The sequence below is a fragment of the Salarias fasciatus genome (assembly GCF_902148845.1).
Source record: "Salarias fasciatus chromosome 7 unlocalized genomic scaffold, fSalaFa1.1 super_scaffold_4, whole genome shotgun sequence".
In the NCBI taxonomy this organism is placed as follows: Eukaryota; Metazoa; Chordata; class Actinopteri; order Blenniiformes; family Blenniidae; genus Salarias; species Salarias fasciatus.
The window spans coordinates 20129478-20149932 of record NW_021941229.1 but is presented as its reverse complement, the minus strand read 5'-3'; the positions used below and the strand labels follow the sequence as shown (position 1 = coordinate 20149932).

General features: G+C 42.4%; 1 protein-coding gene across 3 annotated transcripts; it reads right to left on the bottom strand.

The window, feature by feature from the left end:
- Positions 1–1792: 1792 nt before the first annotated feature.
- LOC115383030 (GRAM domain-containing protein 2B) lies at positions 1793–10159 on the bottom strand. 3 transcript variants are annotated; one of them, XM_030085037.1, is made up of 15 exons: positions 9953–10159; positions 9576–9683; positions 9323–9448; positions 8381–8468; positions 7925–7994; positions 7717–7820; positions 7535–7630; positions 7376–7447; positions 6563–6643; positions 6294–6405; positions 5873–5989; positions 4022–4112; positions 3766–3870; positions 3579–3663; positions 1793–2746 (listed from the first exon to the last, which is right to left on the bottom strand). In XM_030085037.1, exons 1-15 carry the CDS (start codon positions 10036–10038, stop codon positions 2708–2710), a joined length of 1380 nt encoding a protein of 459 aa, XP_029940897.1. In that variant the 5' UTR covers positions 10039–10159; the 3' UTR covers positions 1793–2707. The 3 variants fall into 3 exon arrangements, with proteins under 3 accessions (XP_029940897.1, XP_029940898.1, XP_029940895.1); XM_030085038.1 differs by lacking the exon at positions 9576–9683 and having other exon boundaries at positions 9953–10157; XM_030085035.1 differs by having other exon boundaries at positions 9576–10114.
- Between the last annotated feature and the right edge of the window lie 10296 nt (positions 10160–20455).

The window sequence follows — 20455 nt, the reverse complement described above, 5'->3', positions numbered from 1 at the left end:
ATATACTAAGATTCGTGAGAAATCAAGAAGCGGGGTATCAGCTAAGAGGGGAATACAACTTCAAAATCAACAAATAACTTAGCTACATAAAATGTTGTAGCTTTTGTAATCAAACATTTATTGATCCTATGGTAGTTGTTAATTAAAAATAATTAAGGTGTAATGAGCATCAGCAGAAGCAAAGCAAAACCAACTCTGAAGAAGTCAGATTCGAGGAATTAATGGCTATTTTCCACAAAAACAAATCCATGTACTTCACACAGTTGGAACTTATCCTTCCATGCAGAGGTATCCAAGCTATGGCCCCAGGGTCAATCATGGTTCATTTTTGATTGGTAGAAAATTCTCAAAATAAGACACAAAATGAAATGGCTATGCTCGACTGCAGTGCACTGTTAAACATAGTCAGGTGTCAAACAGCCACTTTTTGAGAACTTAACTGTTATTCATTTAGTTTCAACACTTCCTCTAATGTTGTTGGTAACACTGGTGTTATTGCTCCATTGAACCGTGTCTGTAAGGAGAAATAAGGACAAAAGGCTTCATGCAGATCTGTATCCGACTCATATCTGACATTATGATCATAAATGCTCTCTTTACATGGAGCCTGCAGCCGACGATGATCCACAACTAAACTGTCGCAACTATCAAACCAGAAAACCAGATTTCCTAAGCATGTGTTGAGTTCTAACTAAAAATATGAGAAATATTCTTCTTGTGCTTTTGACTTGCAGTCACAGAGAGACTGATTTTTGTCCATTTTAACTACATGTAGATATGCTGTCCTCCACCATCCAGCAGGGGGTGCTGCAGCACCTCAGAAACTCTCCTCCCTACAGCCAAGACTGCCACTGATGTCTCTCTTAAATGTAAACTGACTTTATTTGTTCAGCTGGTGGGTAGATTTCTTCATTTTGCTTATGTTGTTTAAGGTTTTTACTTCTTTTTTGTAAAGAAACTGCAGATGACTTCTTCTTTATTAGGTTTTTCTCTTGTTCTCTAATAAAGTAAGGGGCTATTGAACAGAATTCTAAACAGCTTAAATAAAAGCAAGAATAACTAAAAAATTATCAGTTATATATTATAACAGTTGAGTTTTTTTAGGGGGGGGTCAGTGAAAAACATCAGTGAAAGGATCCCTTGTCTTCCACTTCCTGTTTAAATTACATTCAGCTCGGAGTCTTACTTCCTTTTCTAAAATGCGATTGGGGGAAACTTTAAATGACAGTTGAAATTACTGAGAAGTAATGACAGTTATAGTTGCACACAGTGTGCCAAACAGGAGTCTGCCTCTGTTATTGTATTTTTATTTCTTATAAGTATGAAAACCCAAAACAAAACTAAAAGCCTAAAAAGGAATAATACTGTTGTGGGTCAATTCCATAGTATTAGTAATTGACTCTGTTAGTAAAGATTTACCATTAAATGAATAAGCCATACTGTAATAAAATAAAAAAAAGACATAATATGACTGAAACATCACAAATAATTCATATATGTGCTCATAGTCACTGTGCTGTCCAGTATTTACAGTTCAAAGAGAGGATTTTCTCTGACTGCAGTAATATTTATCAAATCCATCAAACACATTTTCCCCAGAAACATTAAGATGCATGTCTACAGTAATATTTTTCCTCTTGACAGTAGTTGAAGTGAAATAAACCCTCCGTCCTCATCAGCATGTGATCGATCATGTTACACCAGAGCGGTTTGCATGTATTTGTGTGGCCGCAGGTGTGATGGCTCTTATGTAACCTGCAGTTTCCCCAGTAAAAGCAAAGTTCAGCAGACGCTGTAGGAGAAATATTTATTTTCAGGTTTGTAAAACAAATCTGAAGAAAGATTTAAGGCACAGTGTGTGATGGAAATGTAAACCAGGAGGGTTAAACACAAGCTCTCAAAGTTACTTCTCCTCAAACACTCAAGACAAACGTCATTCAACTGAAAACGGAAAGAAAAGAAAGCTGTAAAAAAAGACTTTTCAATGATCACAGCAGATAAAACTTATTTTATGTGGTTTCAAATTTTGATTTTTCATTAAAAGTGTTTCACTTTATAAAAACCCACATTTGTAACTGAAAAAGAAATTAATTTAACTTTTTTGTTTTATGAAATGTGAAACGACCTGAAATGAACTGTGGATTTTTACCTTTAGAAATCGAACAACAAACACAGACATTTTGTTTTCTACAATCATCCCTATGTTAGCGGTCTCCACGCACAAGATAAATATAGACGCAACATAAATTAATGGCACTTTTAAAGCTGACAAAGAGCAATTGAGCGGCTCTATTTGACCTTTTGAGAAATGTTTGAACACTGAAATAGACCTGGCATCATATTCCTTTTATAAAAGATCCCACGATTGTGAAATGCAAAATAAAAGCTCTTAAGATAAATACAACATATTTGCTCCTCTAACGATACAGCCGGCACACTCACGCACACTCACACACACACACACACACACACACACACACTCATACAGCTTTTCAATTCTTTTAAAAGAGTCCTGAGTGGAAAAAAAAAAACCAAACTCTTATTGCACGATTGAAATCCACAAAGTTTCTGTGTTTCCCGCAGATTTTCGAGTGTTCGGGCTTTGGAAAACAGCAACGAGTAAAATCTGATCTGTGCTGATCTGCAGAGCTAAATAAAACCCAGCATTTTCTAATGAACAGTGAAGCTTCTGTCCTCACGCTCCAGTTCACGTCTCCTCCAGCAGCTTCCGCAGGTTTCTTTGAATCTGGGACGAAGAGAGAAAAAGTAAAATCAGATCAGACCCGGGATCGGCCAGGAAAGTAATTTTTTTTAATCTTATTGGCTTTTATGATAAAATTTAGCAACATGAGCATGTTTTGGTTTTTAAGGTATTGTAAGTAAGAGCCTTATGTTTGACACTCCTGATTTAAGCCACTGTCCAATTATCACTTCTTCTAACATTAGATCAGCTGTGGACAAAGTGTAGCACAGGCTTTTAATAAGTTGCACTTATTCCCGTAATTCTTGATAAACATGAGTACCATTTCACATTTCTATACCGTCTGATTACACATCAGCACTTTGCAGCAGTGGGAAGTTTTTCTTTCTCTTGTTGCTCTTGTGAATATTCTGCATGGTTTTTTTGGTTTTGACTTCATAAATCCCTGATATGGAGGGACTGGTCAAGCAGTAGTGAAAGTGACAGCTGAAGTTGAGGACGAGAGATAAGGAAGCAATGTTTTTTTTTTATATACCTCATCTTTTTTAGACATTATTAATCAAAAAACTACTTTACATACTCCATTGTTAGCTATCAGCATGTTGCCCTTTTTTATTTGATATTAAGCACAGGACAATTAATGTGAGTTACAGTAATGTTGTCTTTAGTTTATAACATCAGGATTCTGCAGAGTATTATGTCTAAAAAGGATGTATAACCTTTCTGGATTTTTCTGTCCATGTAGAGACAATTTGAAGAAATAATACAGAGAATTTGTGATTTTTACCTACTTTTTATCAAACTGTTTACGCATTTCCTGTGTTGAAAGGAATTTGAACATATCAGCCGTGCAGTTAAAAAAACAAACCAAACAAACCTTTTCTAGCTTGAACAGGTTGGATGAAAGTTCTCCGTAGATCTCAGCATTCACTTCATCCAGCATCTTTTGACTTCCGGTGTTTCTGCGCACACATTTACACCAAATCATTGAACAGATTGACTCCAGTGAGGCCGATCGGGTCTCGATCAAGTCTTTAGATTTCAAAGCTCCATCTTGTTCTTACTCATTGCGAACGTGCTCCCCCACTGACACCAAGGAGTTCAAACGATGCTCCAGAGCCACGATCTTAAAGGCCATGTAACACGAGGACAGGACCAGAATGCTGACTCTGTTTACACACACACACACACACACACACACACACACACACACACAGGACAATGACTTACACGCCCAAACGATGCAAAGCGAACGTTCCAGAGATGTTTAACAATACTCTGTGCAGCGGCTCGTGTTGCACGCAGGGTGAGGTTACTGACAGGAACAGGTAGATGATGAGCACGGCGTGCAGCGACCCGGCCTGCGGGGGTTTGTCCTTCGCTGACACTCCTCGGGACGGTTTGGTCGGGCCTGAAGATAAAAGCAGAAAGAGAAAAGACTGATAGCATCAACCACACACAGTACAGTAGAAACAAGTGCACTTAAGGAAGGTCAAAAGCTTAGTGTTTAGATTAGGATAATGTTATTAGTACAGCTCATTGACTGCTCTGTTATCTGATCTCCTTGCTGCGACTTTCACTGAGGAAAGGACGTCAGGACTCATTCTAACCTAATTTGGGTTCACATAAATTTTTATGCGCTTTGGAAGTCCAGACAGTGCTGCTTGTCTTCAAACCTCATCTGTCATGCAAAAACGCAAATGCAAATGTGGAGATCTGCACGCAGGGTTTGTGAGAGCGGCAGGAAGAGGACGGCGGTCTGGGAAGGTCTGGGTATCGTCATCGTGAAAGCAGAGCGAGAAACCGAACCAAAAAAAAAAAAAAAACTCTCACTGTGGTTCTTAGGAAGTTTTTAAGTCTCGTGCTGTGATCAAGTCTTGAAAGACGACATTATTTGCATTTTTTTTTTTTTTTTTCCATAAAGTCACGTGTGTCTGGAGCCGATCCTTCTTCGGTCACACACTGTGGAGTTCAGAGAACACACTGTACACACTGTCCTATCATCGGTACAAACAAGCCGACACACTAAACCACAACTGAATCAGAGTGAAGAGAACCGAACCAGAGAGAAAAACCAACTAACGCAAAGAGAGCACATGCAATCTCTCCACAGAAGTCGACACACAACATCGCCGTGGTAAATATATCAAAGTTCACTCATCCAGACATAAATGATGCATCAGTGTTGGATTATTTCATATTTAGTTGTACAACCCACCAAAAAGGATCAATGATGGTGGTGTGAATGGTTTTTAATGTGTGACATTTTCATGTACACGAGATAAATGTTTGAGGGCTAATACCTGAATGAAAGTCAGGAACACACAGGAAAAACATGCAGACTCCACACAGGACGGGCCCAAAGCCCAACTCAAACCACTGCACCATCTTTATGTGAAACATAAGAAGTCTGAACTCACACAGCGGATGATGGATTTAGAGAATTCACATAACGAAACCTCAGTTTGCAGACCGTCCTCTGAAGCACCACTGGCTGAGAAATAACCCTTAGACTGATGTTATTTATTGTTTGGTTCTTTAGAAAAGCCACATTAAATATTTTGCAACATTATAAAATGACTCTACGATTTTTCTGAACCTGGTTTCTTTCACTTTTTATAGAGAAAGTTAAGATTTATGATCATTTCTACCATTTATTTTCCTTAGAAATGTTATAAGGTCATAACAATAAAAAAGCAAATAACTTATTTCATAAAAGCACATTTTTTTGAGGACATTGGTCCCATGTGATGCTCATATTGAGACATCAGGGTTGTGAAAGATTTCTGGAGACATCAAGTGAGAATTTTCGGCATTTTTAGAGGTTTTTGTGAAACACAGTGTCATCACAGTTATCACACGTTTCAAGTTTCAAGTTTTTTTCAAGTCTTGAAATGTAATTTTGTGATTGTAACTTGAACCTATATTCATGTAGTCTCAGTTGTCATGCAGCTTACAGACCAAAACGTTACTTTTTTTTATCATTTGAACCTTTTCCAGGAAAAATTTGACTCTATTTTTAGCAGCGTAAACCCTTCAGGAGTCAATATCAGCCAGTGAGGCGAGGAAAAAAAGGGCAGGACTCACTGCTGAACTACAGAACAAACACACACTTTCACTGAGGATCGTTCCCAGTGACACCGGAGAAGACTTTCTCCTCTGCATCCGTACCGTTCTTGAGCGCAGCGCCGTGTTTTTGCCCCGGCGTCTGCAGGTGAACGTCCGCATGGACCGAGACCTCCCCGCTCTTCACGGCGCTCAGGAACGTGTCCGGGAGGCCGCCGAAGTCTGCCGGGGAGGGGAAAACAGGAGAGACGGGCCGTGACTCTCTGTGCAAACACGCACAGAATCACAAATCTACACGTCGAGACTGTCGGAGACGATAAACCTGAAGCTGTTTTTAATTATTCAACAGGACGGAGGTTGTTTACATGCCGACTGTCTTCACTGCAACGGAAAGTAAAACCTGACTGTGTCCTGGACTCACACACACACTGACACCTGACGCCATAAACACTGTAACTCTGCAGAGTGTGTGCAAAAGATTAGAGCGAGCACACACAGCGGAGGAAGGGAAGAAGGGCGTGCACACCTGTTATTTTGTCGTAATCTGGCGTCTGGGACCCGGAGCTGCTGCTCTCCATCATGTCCTGCCGCCTCTGCTGCACGACCCCGTCCAGGTCCGAGAAGTCTCCGGAAAAGTCCTGCGGGAGAACACAGGGCGGGTGGGCGGGCGGGCGCCACACGCAGAGAGGGTGAGGCCTTTCTATAGGTCCCTCTCGCCACAATGGAAAATGCACAATAAATACATCCAGCGCACAAACATGGCAGGAAAATGGACGGACGGAGCCCCCGACTGACCAGAGGAAGCGACGCGGGGCCGGCGACTCTGAAGCTGTTCTCACAGGAGGAAGTCACGGGGCTGCTGCAGGTCTTATCCACCTACAAGGACAACACGCACATGACCCACATGTTTGTCTTCCTTCTGAGCTTTATTGACATTATTTTTTTTTGCCCTACTTATGGGCAACAAACAAGCTGTAAACCTCAACTCTCCTTACATCCTGCCAGCAAAAATGACCGGATCCACATAAAATTCTGTACCAAGAGGGTTCTTTTTGGATATTTAAGCAGAAGTCTATGAATTAAGCTTTAAAAATGGGGGTTTCATCTTTAAAAACCTTATTTTTTTCCACTATTTTGACACATCTGACATAGTTCAACACGTATGAACGATACCAGCTAAAACTGTAGTCTTGTACTTGTTTCCAGAAGCTGTATTAGTATGATTACATTGTATGATGTGGTTGTTAATTTGAAAAAAAAAAAAAAGAACTATTGAAAGTCGAGCTGCACAGTATATTGTTCATAACATGATATGAAGTTGTGAAACTCACTGTTATCAGTGGCCAGATGACCGTCTACGTTTACCTTACAAACAAATCACAATCCTCACAAGTTTATGGCAGTTTATTAATAATTAGGATTTATTGCTACTATTCTATCATATGACAAGGAAGGTTTACACTTTTGTTGGTGCACTGCAGATATTCTAGCCTAACATCAATGTAGAATCATAAAGTCAGGTTTAGATGACCTCATTGGTTTGATAAAAGAAGGTGTGTGTGTGTGTGTGTTAAATCCAGCAGCGTTCATGTGAGTTTTCAGATTTACCTCCAGATGAAGGCAGATGGATTTCAGCAGTTTGAAGGTCGTGTTTCGAGAAAGGAAGGAAACAAACACGTGCTGAAAAAACAAGATTACACCTGAGTCTCTGCCGTGATGGAGTCAAAAAAAAGAGAATAATTCAGGCGTCTTGAGCCCGTTTCTCACCTGATGGTGTGTGGTTTCGATCACCAGTGCGTTTGGCACCAGGAGGGCAGTTTTAGTTTTCTTGATGAACGTCACGGACATGACTGGGATGGAGATCTGAGGAGGAAGAGGAGGAGGAGGAGGAGGAAGCCTTCGTCCATCAGCGGCTCAGAATCCAGGTAACCCAGGTGAGGTGAGCCTACCTTTGTGTCTCTGCCGAAGACTTTGGAGTGGAAGCAGATCCAGTTGTCGGAGACGAACATTTTGCCCTGGTATAAAATATCTCTCTGCAGCGCGCACGTGTAACCTGGAGGCGTGCACGCACATACACACACACACAGAGCCACGTTAGCGCCTCTCTTTCAGCATGTTTTGGCTTCTCGTGTGTGAAACGGAGCAAGGGGAACTCACTTTGTTTGAGTAACTCGTCTCTGTCGACTTCCTTGAATAACTTGTGATACTGAGCGTTTGTCTTTGATAACTGCAGAGAGAGAAAAAAATCACAATTTTTTAAACTTTTTGCATTAAATGTATTAAAAGCCTCTTTCTTTGTTGTTTTTGTTGACAGTGTCGGTTTTTGTCAGAAATAAAATGTTTCTGATGTTGAAGAAACACACTGTTTTGGTGTTTCATCATATTTTGCACAAGAAAGTGTAATGAAACTCAAAATAATGTTCAAAAGCTACCTCATTTTCTTTGATATTTAAACTTTTTCAGGCATTACACAGAAGTATTGTCTTAAATTTATATGTGCTTGTACTTCTTTGCACTAACACACAGGTAAAACATAATAATTTGTGATTACTTCAACCTTTTATACTTTTATTTTACTTAAAATAAGTTGCCTGTATGAGGATACATCTGTACCTGGTTGGGCTGCGATTTCTTCCTCTCCACCTTGGTTTCAAAGTCGCTCAGGTTGAGCACCGGGGAAAGCTGCTCCACAGGTTTCAACCTGACACATGAAGAAAAAAAAAAAAAAAAAAGAAAAAAAAAAAAAGGTCAGTGTTTATGGCAAAGTCGCATGGCAACAGCTGAGGGCGGACAGGCGAAGGGAAGCAGCTCCGGCGGAGTCGCCGTCCCTCATTCGGCTGCTTACGCAGCAACAATGAAGCCGGTAAACAGCAGTGTGCTCGTGCAGGCAGACCAGAAGGAGATGGGCTATTATCAGGCTGGAAAGTGAAAACAAACACCATTTACACAGCTGATACCAATTAGTTATGCAACTTATTATCGAAGGAAACATTTGCTGGAAATAGCGTTGTGGAAGGTCGAATCGTAATGTTATCAACAATACTTGGCCTGTTATAGCAGAGGTGTCACCATAAACATTATCTGATGCAAAATACAACAAAGTATGATGGTAAGTTAGTTAAAATAAATGTTGAATGAGAATTTCATTAGTTTTTTAAGTTAAAAGTGTAAAATGTGTCAATATTCAAGTGAATGCCTTGTTCTGTTAAATATTTGAGTAATAAAACCCACAGGAAGAGAATAAAAGAAAGTGATTTTGAATTTGTGATGCTGGAAAATTCTGAATTTTTTTTTTTTTTTTGACATGATCAGTTTTTGCAATAAAACATACATCATTTTTATTCCCTCTAAAACAAAACACAATGCTTCTGTAATTCTTATTCGGGTAAATCTAAAGTAACTGGTAGCGCTTTAAAGCTTAATCCAAACAGCACAATTGTGCAATAAACACATAAGTGCTTGTAATTACCTGACAACCACTATACCTGAGCATGAATACTTAATAAAGTGCTCTTGACGGCTTTGTTAGAGTGTAGAAGTGTGTTTGTCAGTCACCTCATGCTGGCTGCTTTCTTCCTTCTGTCTGAGGGTTCAGACTCTGGTTCCACACAGGGCTGGAGGTCTGCAGGAGAGCGTGCACCCCTCCTCTGTCTGCCCTGGACCCCATGGTCCACCTCGGCCCTGGACACACACACACACACACAGAAACACACACACACAGAAACACACAAGTGAGTTGCAATTTGCATGCGAGGTTGAACTTTGATCAAGCAGCAGCCGGGCCTGCAGGGTGCAGGTTTTCACTTGCCCTCTGTCCTGTGTTGATCTCACACCTTGATGTTGTTTCCATTTAACATCAGGCTGAGAAATCTGCCTCATGTTGACTGGCGTGCTTGGATTTAAAAAATACTGGGCTCTAGAGGGCCCCATAAAAAGACACACACACACACACACACACACACACAAACATCTTAAGCACAGCTTTAAATAACCAAAGCAGACCATCTGCAAAACAGTTTTAACTTTGTTGTTGTTTTCCTTTTCCGTGCCATCTATCAGAACTCAACGCTCTCTAATTCAAACGCATCGCTCGAGACATGAGCTGAATGCAAAATGACCACAATGCATCGGCCTGTAGAAGTGAAAAGGGCCTCTTGCTCTGCCTGCATCTTCCTCCACACTCACGTCGAGCGATTCCCCCCGGGGTCCCTGCAGGACAGCAGCTCCGCGGCGGGCAGCGGGGTCACGGGTCGGTCCGCCGCCTCGCTCATCACAGCCGGACTCCGGTCCTCATTTCAGCCGCCGCCGCCGCCGCTTCTTTCCCCGCAAAGAAGGAGGAAGCTTCGGGAAGGACTGAAAGTTTCAGGACGGTCGGATCTCAGACAGAGGAGGAGCCGGGAAAAGAGGGAGGGAGCAGCCGGGAACAACGTCAGGAGAGGAGGAGGAGGAGGAGAGGAGAAAGAGGAGTCCTGCTGGGCCTGCAGCGCAAAGTTTGGATAGTTTCAAAACCAGAGCGTCAAGACAGAAATGTTTTTATAAAGAGGGAAAACGCCGATAAAGCGCTGCGTAATGGTGCACAATGCATGCAACTACTGCGCAAGAAAAGTTTCCAAAAGAAGGAAAAAACTGCTTTCAAGATGTTGTGAAGGCACGTCCTGCCATGTTTCTGCATTCACTAAACTTTACATGTGTAGTGGACCGTCCGCAGTTCATCAAAGCTTCCACCAGGGGGCAGCAAAGTATTATAATAAGATGCAAAGCTGTAGAAACACCGACTCAGGATTTTTTTTCATAAATATAGATAATGAAACACAAAACACCAAGAATAGCTACTTAGGATTGCAGATTCACTTAAAATAGGACCAAAAAAAATCAACAAAGTAACAAAAAGCAGGATGAAGAACCAGATTATTCTACACAGAAGTTCTACATTTTATTAGTATCAACTTCTGCACATAACCTAACAGCTGAGTCCAGATAGCTGCAGTTTTAATAAACACGACTTATATCAAACATTTTGTCCCTCCAGCAGAGTGAAGGGTTTATTAAGGGTTTATTATCCCCTTTCAGGGGAACATGTTCAAACTGTGTTTACAAAATTATGACTTTTATTTGCCTCTTGTCCTCACCTCCTGCATTCTGACTCCAGGGGTCGCTGTTGCAGCATTTATTGTCCGGTGAAGAGGCGAGAAGACTTCAGGAAGTATTCAGCTGATGCCACTGCCAGCAAAGCAAAGCAAGCTGGAGCAGCTGGTTCAGCTGCCATTAATCACAGCTGCCAGAGAAGTCGAGGAGTTAAAGGTGGAAACGCAGCAGAAAACACCATGAGAGATGTTACACCGACACACAGAGAGATCAGAGCCGAGTCATGGTAACTCCAAAACACATGAATGAGGCAGAAAACAGAAAACATCACCAAAATTTGAATGGAATCAAACTAACAGAATGGTTTAGCTTTTCTTTTTTAAGCGGATATTGGAGAGTCGAGTCTTAATGCGTCCATGGAGGCAGAAGTATGGCACCCTCTGGTGGCTGGAGGAATTATGACAGCTGCAATATAGAAAGAAAAGAGAAAATCTGTGTGTGATGTTCCAGTTAATTGTGAAACCACAAGTGAACATAGTTTTAAAATAACTGTTATTTCCCAGCTTCACATTAAGTTTAACGACTCGTGTTAAATTGGGAAGGTGGGGATTAGCCCGGCTTTAACTACCTCCGTCCAGGTGCACGGCCCTTCCTGTGATGTTATTACACACGAATAGCCCGGGGGGTGGGGGTACGGATGGAGCCACGCCTGTTCACCGAAGCTCTCCACACGGCCGTGGTGCACAGCACCATTAAAGAAGGAATGAAGAGTTAACACGAGAAAGCTGATTTTATGCAACATAACAGCTGTGTGGTGGGGCTGGTGATCGGCTCTCTCACAATACACTAAAAACTTCCAAGGTTCAAATCTGGTTGGGGGCCGTTGTGGGCAGTTTGGAAAAATCAAATGTGAGCAAGTTCATCCTGCTTTCCAAATAGTATTCAGGTTTAACGTGTGCTACTTAGAAAAGATCAGAACCTATTTGAAGCTGAGAGATATTTTAAAGGCACAGAGCAGTTTAGTAATCTAAAATTACCTGATTGGCTGGAATAAAGTACTCTGAAACTGAGGTAAGTTGGGTGCACGATGAAATTCGAATACCAGCAATAGCTGCTAGGAGAGTGAGACTATTTCTGCAAGCCTCTGAGAAACCTCTCCTTCGGTGGGCAGCAGCCTTTTCAGTGGCTGTCATATATTCCAGCTCGGAGACAGACAGAGAACAAGGACGGCACAGAGAAAGAAGGCTGCTGCAGCCGCCGCCGCCGCTGCTGTGTGAGAGAGAGAGAGGCAGTGCAAAAATGGTGCTCGTGACGGGGGAAGATTGAAGTCCTGTTAAGTGCGCTGCTTGAAAGCATGTCTGGCCTCATTAGCTGTCAGTCGTAACAATACTGAACTGGCAGTGAAGACAGGTTGGAGTCTCGTGGTCATAAATCACTCCTCGACAGCTGCCTGACAAGCTGGGAACCAGTACAGAGGCTCGGGCAACCCTCTCAGCCTCCACATCCACACAAACCCAGGCCCTGGAACTGCACAGAGCCTGAGAGAAAAAAAAAAAAAAAAAAGTGGTGTTTTGCAAAGAGGGAAATTGCTCCCAGTTCATGACTGCATGTATGTAACCTCCTCGCGCCCCTCGTCCCTGCCTGTGCCCATTAGCTAAACGAGAAGTGGCTGCAGGGGCTTCTGCGGGGGCGAGGAGCGGGGCCTGCGGGTCATTAATCACGGCCCCTGACATGCAGAGCAGGAGGCCGAGGCTCCCCTCTGCATACAGCTGCTGGGCCACACTCGCTGCACAGGAGATGTGCTGACCCCCGTGCGCCCCCTCAGCCCGTGGCCCTCATCTGTCCCGGCCCCTCAGCATTTGTGTCAGTCATTCCTGCTGTCAGACGCCGCCTCCTCCTCAACACTCCGTCACTGCCTTTCCTCTTCATACAGGTTTTTTTTTTCTTTTCTTTTTTTAAAATCCAAATTAGACTGTGAAACTAGTAATGTGATATCAGGAGTGTTTATAGGTGGGAGGCCACTGCCGCTAGAGTCAGCTCTTCACTTTGACACATTCTGACAAATTTGTCCAAAAATAATCAGTTCGTTTATTGACTCTGCTGTAATTCATGATCTCAAGGTGATTCTTGATTCTGTTTGTGCCTCAGATGTAATATTGAGCTGAAGAGTCCTCTGCTCAGCTCTCAAAAGGTTAACTTAAAGTGTTATAAAGGTTTCCTCAATACAGTGAAATGCCATTGCAGCCATATTGGAGCTGAGTGTATTTATAAAGAGCCAACAATTCCTCAAAACTGAAAACCTTAACATTTGATGATTTGGCCAATTTCATGACTTTTCAGTTCACGTACAGAGTAAATTAGCAGCAGCTGCTCCCCAGGATCCAGAGTTAGTTCAATATTAGAGAAATCAAACATAGGTTAAAGAGGGATTTGTGTTTTAAAAACAGCCTATTAACAACGCCAACAACAATTGAACTTCACTATGTCTCAGTGAAAAAACAATTACGGAAGAACATTGAGTGAAAATCTGAGCGTACACCAAACTAATTGAAATAAATCTCAAAAGCAAACAGAATAAACTGCTTTGAGTTCAGAATAGAATAACACTGAATAACAAGTTTCAGTGTCTCGGAGCACCATCGTCATGTAAACGGACACCCAAAATGCAGGATTTTTTTTTTTAACTTGAAAATGTTGCATCAACAGTGTGAAAGTCTGAATTCTGCTTCAGTCCTGCCGGGCTGCATTGCTGCTGTCGTGATTGCTGCAGCCTCTAGAGGGCGTCGTTCAGCCAGACTAAAACACTGCCCTCGCAAATCTAATCGAGTCAAATGATTAGAACTGATTAAATGTCTTATTGGGAACATTTAGTCCAAAAGTCAACCCACAGTGACAACCATGGCTAAAACACTGTGGGCTAATATTTCATCTTTCTGCCCAGTAAAAGTGTCGATGGCGACACTTTTACAGGGCAGAATGATGAAATATTAGCCCAGATCGATCTGTTAGTTAATGTCCTTCTGACTCTATTGTGTCTCCTGGGAAACTGAATAAGTGTGTTGGGATGTTTTGTTCCATTTTCTTTCATCGCTCTGGAAACTTCAAATGATGAAGACATTTTCTGAGGTTGCGGTTTATTTTATGGGCGTATTAACTTCATCTGTGGCATGAAAGCAACCGAGAAAGTTCTACAGTGAAGATAAATGATCAAACGGCATTTTCTATGGTTGATGAAGAAGGTTCACCCTCATAATAATAGCTGTGAAACCACTTTTTTCTTAAGTTCCACATCCCCGTGACTGCAGCTCAGGCTTCAGCCAACCGCGGCTCTTTGACGTCAAACACGCCAAACATTGCAAGGACATAAATATGTGAAAACTAATGTGCCATCGCAACCCTGCTCCCATCCGCCGACGTGACGTCAGGCCAGATCCACCAGATCCACAGCTGCTTGCTTCATGACAGGAGGCAGTCGCACAGCGAGACACCGAAAACACTGTTTCATCATTCACAGCCACTAAATCACCGAGTCCTGGCACAAGACATCTGCTGAAAGCCGAGTCCTTATCAGCCTTCCAGCGCGATTCGAGGAACATCTGGAGTTTTCTGAGGACTCTGGCACGGCGCGGGCTGCAGGACTCACAAAAGGCAGCTAATTTCCCCCCCCCAACGTGTTGACACTTAAAGTGTAGCCCAGGTGATCTACAGCAGCACAGCAGGCCCTTCTGAATGCATGAGGGGAACCAGAGGACGGCTGACGACTGGCTTTCGTCGCAGAGTGACACTTCTAAACATTCACACTCCAAAAAAGACGGCAAGAGGACTTTTTGTTTAGCTAACAGTTCAAAGGTGATGCTGAACTTGGCAGATGCAATACATACATGTCTTTTAAGGATAAATAATAATAATCTAAATATTTCTAAACTGGCAATCGCAGAAGGTAGATATTTGGTTATCATTTGCACTGGAATTATCATTGTTCGTTGCATTTCTAATAAAATGGTCTTCATTTCGGTTTTTTGAAAAAAATAGTTCAACTGAGGTTTTTCTCCCACCTGAAATATCAAATTAACAGCTTCAGCCCATAAGTTCAAGCATGTCTTGTGCATGCAGTGATAATACTGGAGCTTATTGTTACAAATTTGTTTTAAATATACACATTTCTCTCCAGTATCCCAAAAAGAAAAGAGTAAAAACTGGAATTAGAAGTGTAGGAAGTAACTGAATAAGATTGAAGTAGCTGCTACTTTTTCTTGCCCCCTTCTCTGGAAGTTTGCTCGATTGAACCATTATAAATTAACTCTGAAGAACTGTGCATGAGCAAAGCACTGTGCACTTTAAATCAGTGCAAAACTTTAAACATAAGCTCCATAGATCAAACAGCCTAATTTAGATAGCATTTTTCAAAGATAAAACTATTGCTCAAAGTTTATAAAAAGGTACACAAAAGATGGATGAACTCATAAAATCAAGACACAATTAATTTGTTGATAAAAACTGTTATTAGAATTGTTAAAACCACGCTCTTTTAATTATCAGTCATGTAACACAGATGTCATCTGTACTGAAAAAATATTAGCAATGATGCCTGGAATAATATTAGCAGTGATTTAGGCTGAGATTAGTGTCACACAGTCACATTCTGAAAGCTCTTTATTTCTCGGAGCGCGCACACGTGCACACACGCATGCACGTGCGCACACATCCTGTCTGTTATAAGTTAGTGGCAGAGATCAGGTCTGCTGGTTAGACTAAACAACAGCGTTTGAGTGGATTTGCTCGCCCTCATTAATCATCCTGACAGCTTGAAAAACAACATTTCCTCCTTAATGACTGTATTTGAGTAATCATGTGTGCTTATTTCCATGCGAGCTTCTCTTTCTCCTTCTGCTTTGTACTCTCTCTCTCTCTCTCTTTCTCAATCAGCCTGTCTTTCTTTTCCTTCTGGTGCCGCTTGTGTGTATTTTGGAGTCTTTTCTTTGACCTCCCAAGTCTGCAGCGTGGCGTCTGCTCCTGGTCCCGCTGCCCAATTACTGTGTTCTTGAAGAGGGTGAAAAACCCCAAAAAAAAGGGGGGGAACGGGAGAACGTGGCCACAGGGATCCAGATGCGGAGAGGCAGAGGATGGTGTCACCGCCAGCGTGCGGCTAACCCACCGGCAGCAGCCGCCGGCCTCCGGGCCTCCGCTGGTCACTGCCAAAGCACGTTTCTCCGTTAAGCGCCGGCCCTGTGATGCATGAGAGCTGACAAGTGAGCTGGGAGCCCTCCGAGCGCCTCCTGATCAGAACCAGCTGGGCCCGCTCACATTAGCAAAGCAACCATAATTGCGTTTGCCCTCTCGTACACCGCTAAGCCTCCTCTGTTTTCACAATGGAAATGAGGAAGGAAAGGTGGGACGGATCTCTCCCCGTTTTTGGAAATAAAAATACCTGCTCGGGCGCGGGACAATTTATTGTTGGATGTGGGTGATTTAACGGCGGTGCAGTGGGAGAGCTCCGGCTTTGTGGAGCGTTTTTTTTCTGCAAGCAAGAAAAGAGTATTTTCATCATTCCTCCCAGCCTGTGGGTGGATGTAAGTGATGGGTTTATAGCGGTTTAGAAACATCAGTGTAGCTATGGCTGACATCTGTGTCCGCTTTATTTTTGGACCACTTGAAAAGCCCTCATAGTCGGATGATGGATGAAGTGATAAAGTTGGAGGGAAGACAAAAATGAAAGCAGAGAGGAGTCCATTTCTGGGAAGCGGCGTGTGATCTGTAACTCGGAGACGAGTCAGAAAGTATCCAGGCAGATGTTCGTAATTTGTGACTACGCCTAATGATTTTTAATGCATGAAATTTCACTTTCTCCGAGGGGGCAAAAGGGAGAGAGAGAGAGAGAGAGAGAGAGAGAGAGAGAGAGAGAGAGAGAGAGAGTCATGCATCTCTGGCTTGAAATCACTCATTAAAAATATATATATATATATATATATCCACAGACATGTTTTAAATCAAATCCCTCCCGCTTTTTCCTTTGTGCCGGTCGAGGCTGATGGAGAGGTTAAAGTGTTGTCATGTAATGAAGGAGCAGCTCCACAGTCTGTCATCATTAATCATGGGGCCTGTCAGGGCCCGACTCACTCACACCAAGCCAGGCAAAGAGGAACAATACCCCAAGACTTCTTCTTTTTTTTTTTTTTACATCGCAGCACGATGTGTCCTCAGCTCTCTGGGTTCAATCTGGACCACCAGATTTAAAAAAAAAAAAAAAAAAAAACTGCTGCGGCTAAAGCGAGAGACGAGAGAGGACGAGGTGTGAGGGGATGGATGAAGGGCGAGTCGTCCGGTCGCATGAGTGACCCCCGTCTTGGAGGAGGACGTTTGTGTGCGCAACAAAAGGGAAGCGTTGATGAAAAACAGCAGGAGTGATGAGTCACCTTCACCCGTGGTGAAACCAAAAAGTTTTGAGGAAAGCGGCCTGAAACGAACGGGGGAATTACTGCAGCACTAAAAGCAGAAGAAACAGAGCCTACTGGCTCCACGAGTACACAATAAATAATAGACTGAAAAACTATTGAGTCCGAGTAAAAGTGCACATTTGCAGTAGTTCATGTTTCTGAAAAGCTGCTTTCTCTGTTTCCACGTTGACGGACAGCAGTGCATTTTGAGAATGTAGCACTCTGGAAGCTGTTGTCATGTAAACAAACAGCCAAATGCAAAACAGGGCCTGAGCAACAACGTGGAAATCTAATCTTTGCGTGCATGCTGGCAGCAGATCAAAAAAGCTAAAATATGTTGCATCTGCTTGTATGGTGGCTGTGACTCCAAAAAAAAACATTAAACAAAGGACAATGCAGAAAAAAAATTAAGACAAGTTTTCACAAACAAAGAGAGAAAAAGAGTAGTTTCAGACGATGAAGAGGATTTCTGTCTGCTGGTTTGTCTTTTACAGCATGCGCTGCACCTACAGGACCCTCCTGTGAAAGTTATTACATTAAAACCTCCTGCAAGAAATTTCACGCTCGCTCATTCAGCAGTGATGGAGTCACCTTGAATCAGATTGTGTGAGCCTCATGTCTGCACTACAGGAAAGATCTGTGAAAGTCATCAGGATTTGTCCACCGAGAGGCAAGAATGAAGAATTTTTTTTTTTTTTTTAAATAATAAATTGACATGATTTGTCACACTGGAATAAAAAAAACTGCATCTGCTTTAAATTCTGCAGTTTGTTCCTGCATTATAATAGAGAAGGTCACTCTAATGTAAATGTTCCAAACATATGAAACGCATAAACACATTTTACACGATCGTTTCCAGAGCGTATGTTAAAAGAATTATGAAAAATGATGAATGGCCCCTGAAAGTGACCACAATGAATGATGTTCTGGCCCCTGGAGGTCAAATCCCTCCACTTTTTGTTGCTCTGAGCCAATACTGCTTGGATAATCTAACATTTTGTAGCCTGAACTGATATTCTAAACTCTTATTTTCTCCAACAACACGTTTCACAACTGTAGGAGTGAATCAAATCTAAATCGGGTTTGAGAAAACGTCAACAGAGCTTCCAAAACAAATGAAAAGTTATCCGTCTCGTCCTTCAGCTAAAAGAAAAACATACGTAACCTCCGCTTTATCCTGACCCGCAAGTAATTTGTCATGCCGTCCGTGAGGATCGGGCTCATTTATTTTAGTTCGATATGTATGAAAGACAGCACGTCTATTAACAACAAATGTGTGAGACTGTGTGACGTGCCTGTACGGATTAATGTCACGCAGTGAGAAAACACACAACCACAAGCAGATGATGTTTCCTCCAGACCGAACCTCAAAGCAAACCAGCTTTACCGGTCACCAATAGGTGGCATCCCAACGCAGCTTTACACTCCCCACCTTTGTTACAGTACATTTACTGATAAAAAGGTGAGTAGAAATCCGTCACAAACATCCAAGAATATCTTGATTTTCCGGCCTGATGAGGACGGTGAGGCGTGAGGCTTCGGAGCATCTGCAGCAGACACTTTTCTCTGAGTCAATGAGCTTAAGTGCTGCTGTTTTTGGAGCATATCTGGCAACACGAGCCCTTCGGCATGGGCCCTGCAAGATCTCCTGCCCTCCTGCCGAACTCAGGCTCCCCATAACGCCGCCTCAGACCACGGAAACAGGAGCGCTCTCTCCAGTTACAGGCCGCCGTGACCCCTGTGGGTCGCCTGTCAGAGTCCTGAGTGACCGGCCCGGGTCATCTATACTTCGCCGAGGGTGTCACAGTGTCATGTTGCGAGGAAATGGCATATTACCGCCGCCAATCACCGGGCGGCCGCAGTAACTGGAGCGACCGTCAAGGTTTCGCCTCGAACACATATGGGGAAGCGGCCGCGATCCTTATCTGGATCCTGCAGCCTGTGTACGTTACGTCCCCAAAGGTTTGACTTCCACAAGGCAATTCTTTTTAATGAAGCACAGCGCTGCAATAAATCTGTGGGAGTTAAATCAGGATGCTCCAAGGTGACACGGCTGCAGCTCTGCGGCCCGCCGACGGTAAAGCACACCCAAAGTCATCAATCACGCGTTTCTCTCACAGCAAAAAATAGCCTCTCCTACGCCTCCGCCGCGACACACTCGCTGACAAAAGTTTACATCTTCCTTTCAGCACTTCACCTGCTTTAGCTTTCAGAACCGGAGAGGAGCGAACTGGAGGAAGTGGTGGAGGGAAAAAGTATTTAGGACACACATCTTGCTGGTCCTGATTTTTTTCCCAGAGAAGCAGCAACAAGATATGGACGGTCTGCACATGTCTTTGCGGTAAAGTGAGAAGGGCTGCTTGTCGGTGCATCAGGTTGAACGGCTGTTTGGAGCATTTCCAGCAGAGATGATGTTACTGTCTCGCTGACATGAAGAAAAAAAAAAAACTTTGGTATTCATCAAAATAAGCTTTGCATGAGAACAGCAGTCTGCAAAAGAAAAAGAACCTGGCTCATGTTAAACCTTTTCAAAATAAAAGTTAGCACATCTTCGCCTAATGATCTCATTTATAGATATAATATTTGATGTAAAAAAACAAACAAAAACAACTTGTGATGTAAGTTAAATAAAACTGCCCGAGACTCAAACTACATGAATGTCTAGTTTGACCAAAAGCTGATTAACAAGAGGTTAAAAAGTAAGTCATATTAGAGTTTAGACAGGTGTTGATGTGCAGTTATAATATACAAACCATACTCTATGTTGCTTTTATGGAAATCAAAAGTTCACATTTAGGAAGCATGAACAGTATTTGATGGTTTTGAGCTGAAATTTCCTCTTTTGTTTGATCAAACCAGCAGAAAACTGCCTCTGACTACATTTAAACTCCCATCTCTTCCTGGGACATGTACTTCTTATGGATTTCTCTCCATGATCACTTAAACATATGTGACACATATTTCAGATGAGACAGCATAAAAAAAATTGCTGGTTGCTTTGGACAGATTTCCAGAGTCTAAGAGAATAAGGATCAATCGAAACCAAGACAAAAGCTTAAACATCTTCAGTGTGATTTATTTACCAAAATATGACCTCCCCTTTCACTGGATCCCATCCACAGGGTGCTCCAACGTTTTTCTTTTTTTTTCCTTTTTTTTTTTACAAAAA

What these genes read in the sequence shown, in the direction of transcription:
- LOC115383030 (XM_030085035.1), bottom strand. Translation starts at nt 9,772, where the DNA reads ATGGTCTGCTTTGGTTATTTAAAGCTGTGCTTAAGATGTTTGTGTGTG. An exon ending in GCCCCGCGTCGCTTCCTCTG is followed by an intron (nt 6,406 to 6,562) that starts GTCAGTCGGGGG and finishes GTTCTCCCGCAG; the next exon opens with GACTTTTCCGGAGACTTCTC. An exon ending in ACCTGTTCAAGCTAGAAAAG is followed by an intron (nt 2,747 to 3,578) that starts GTTTGTTTGGTT and finishes TCTTCGTCCCAG; the next exon opens with ATTCAAAGAAACCTGCGGAA.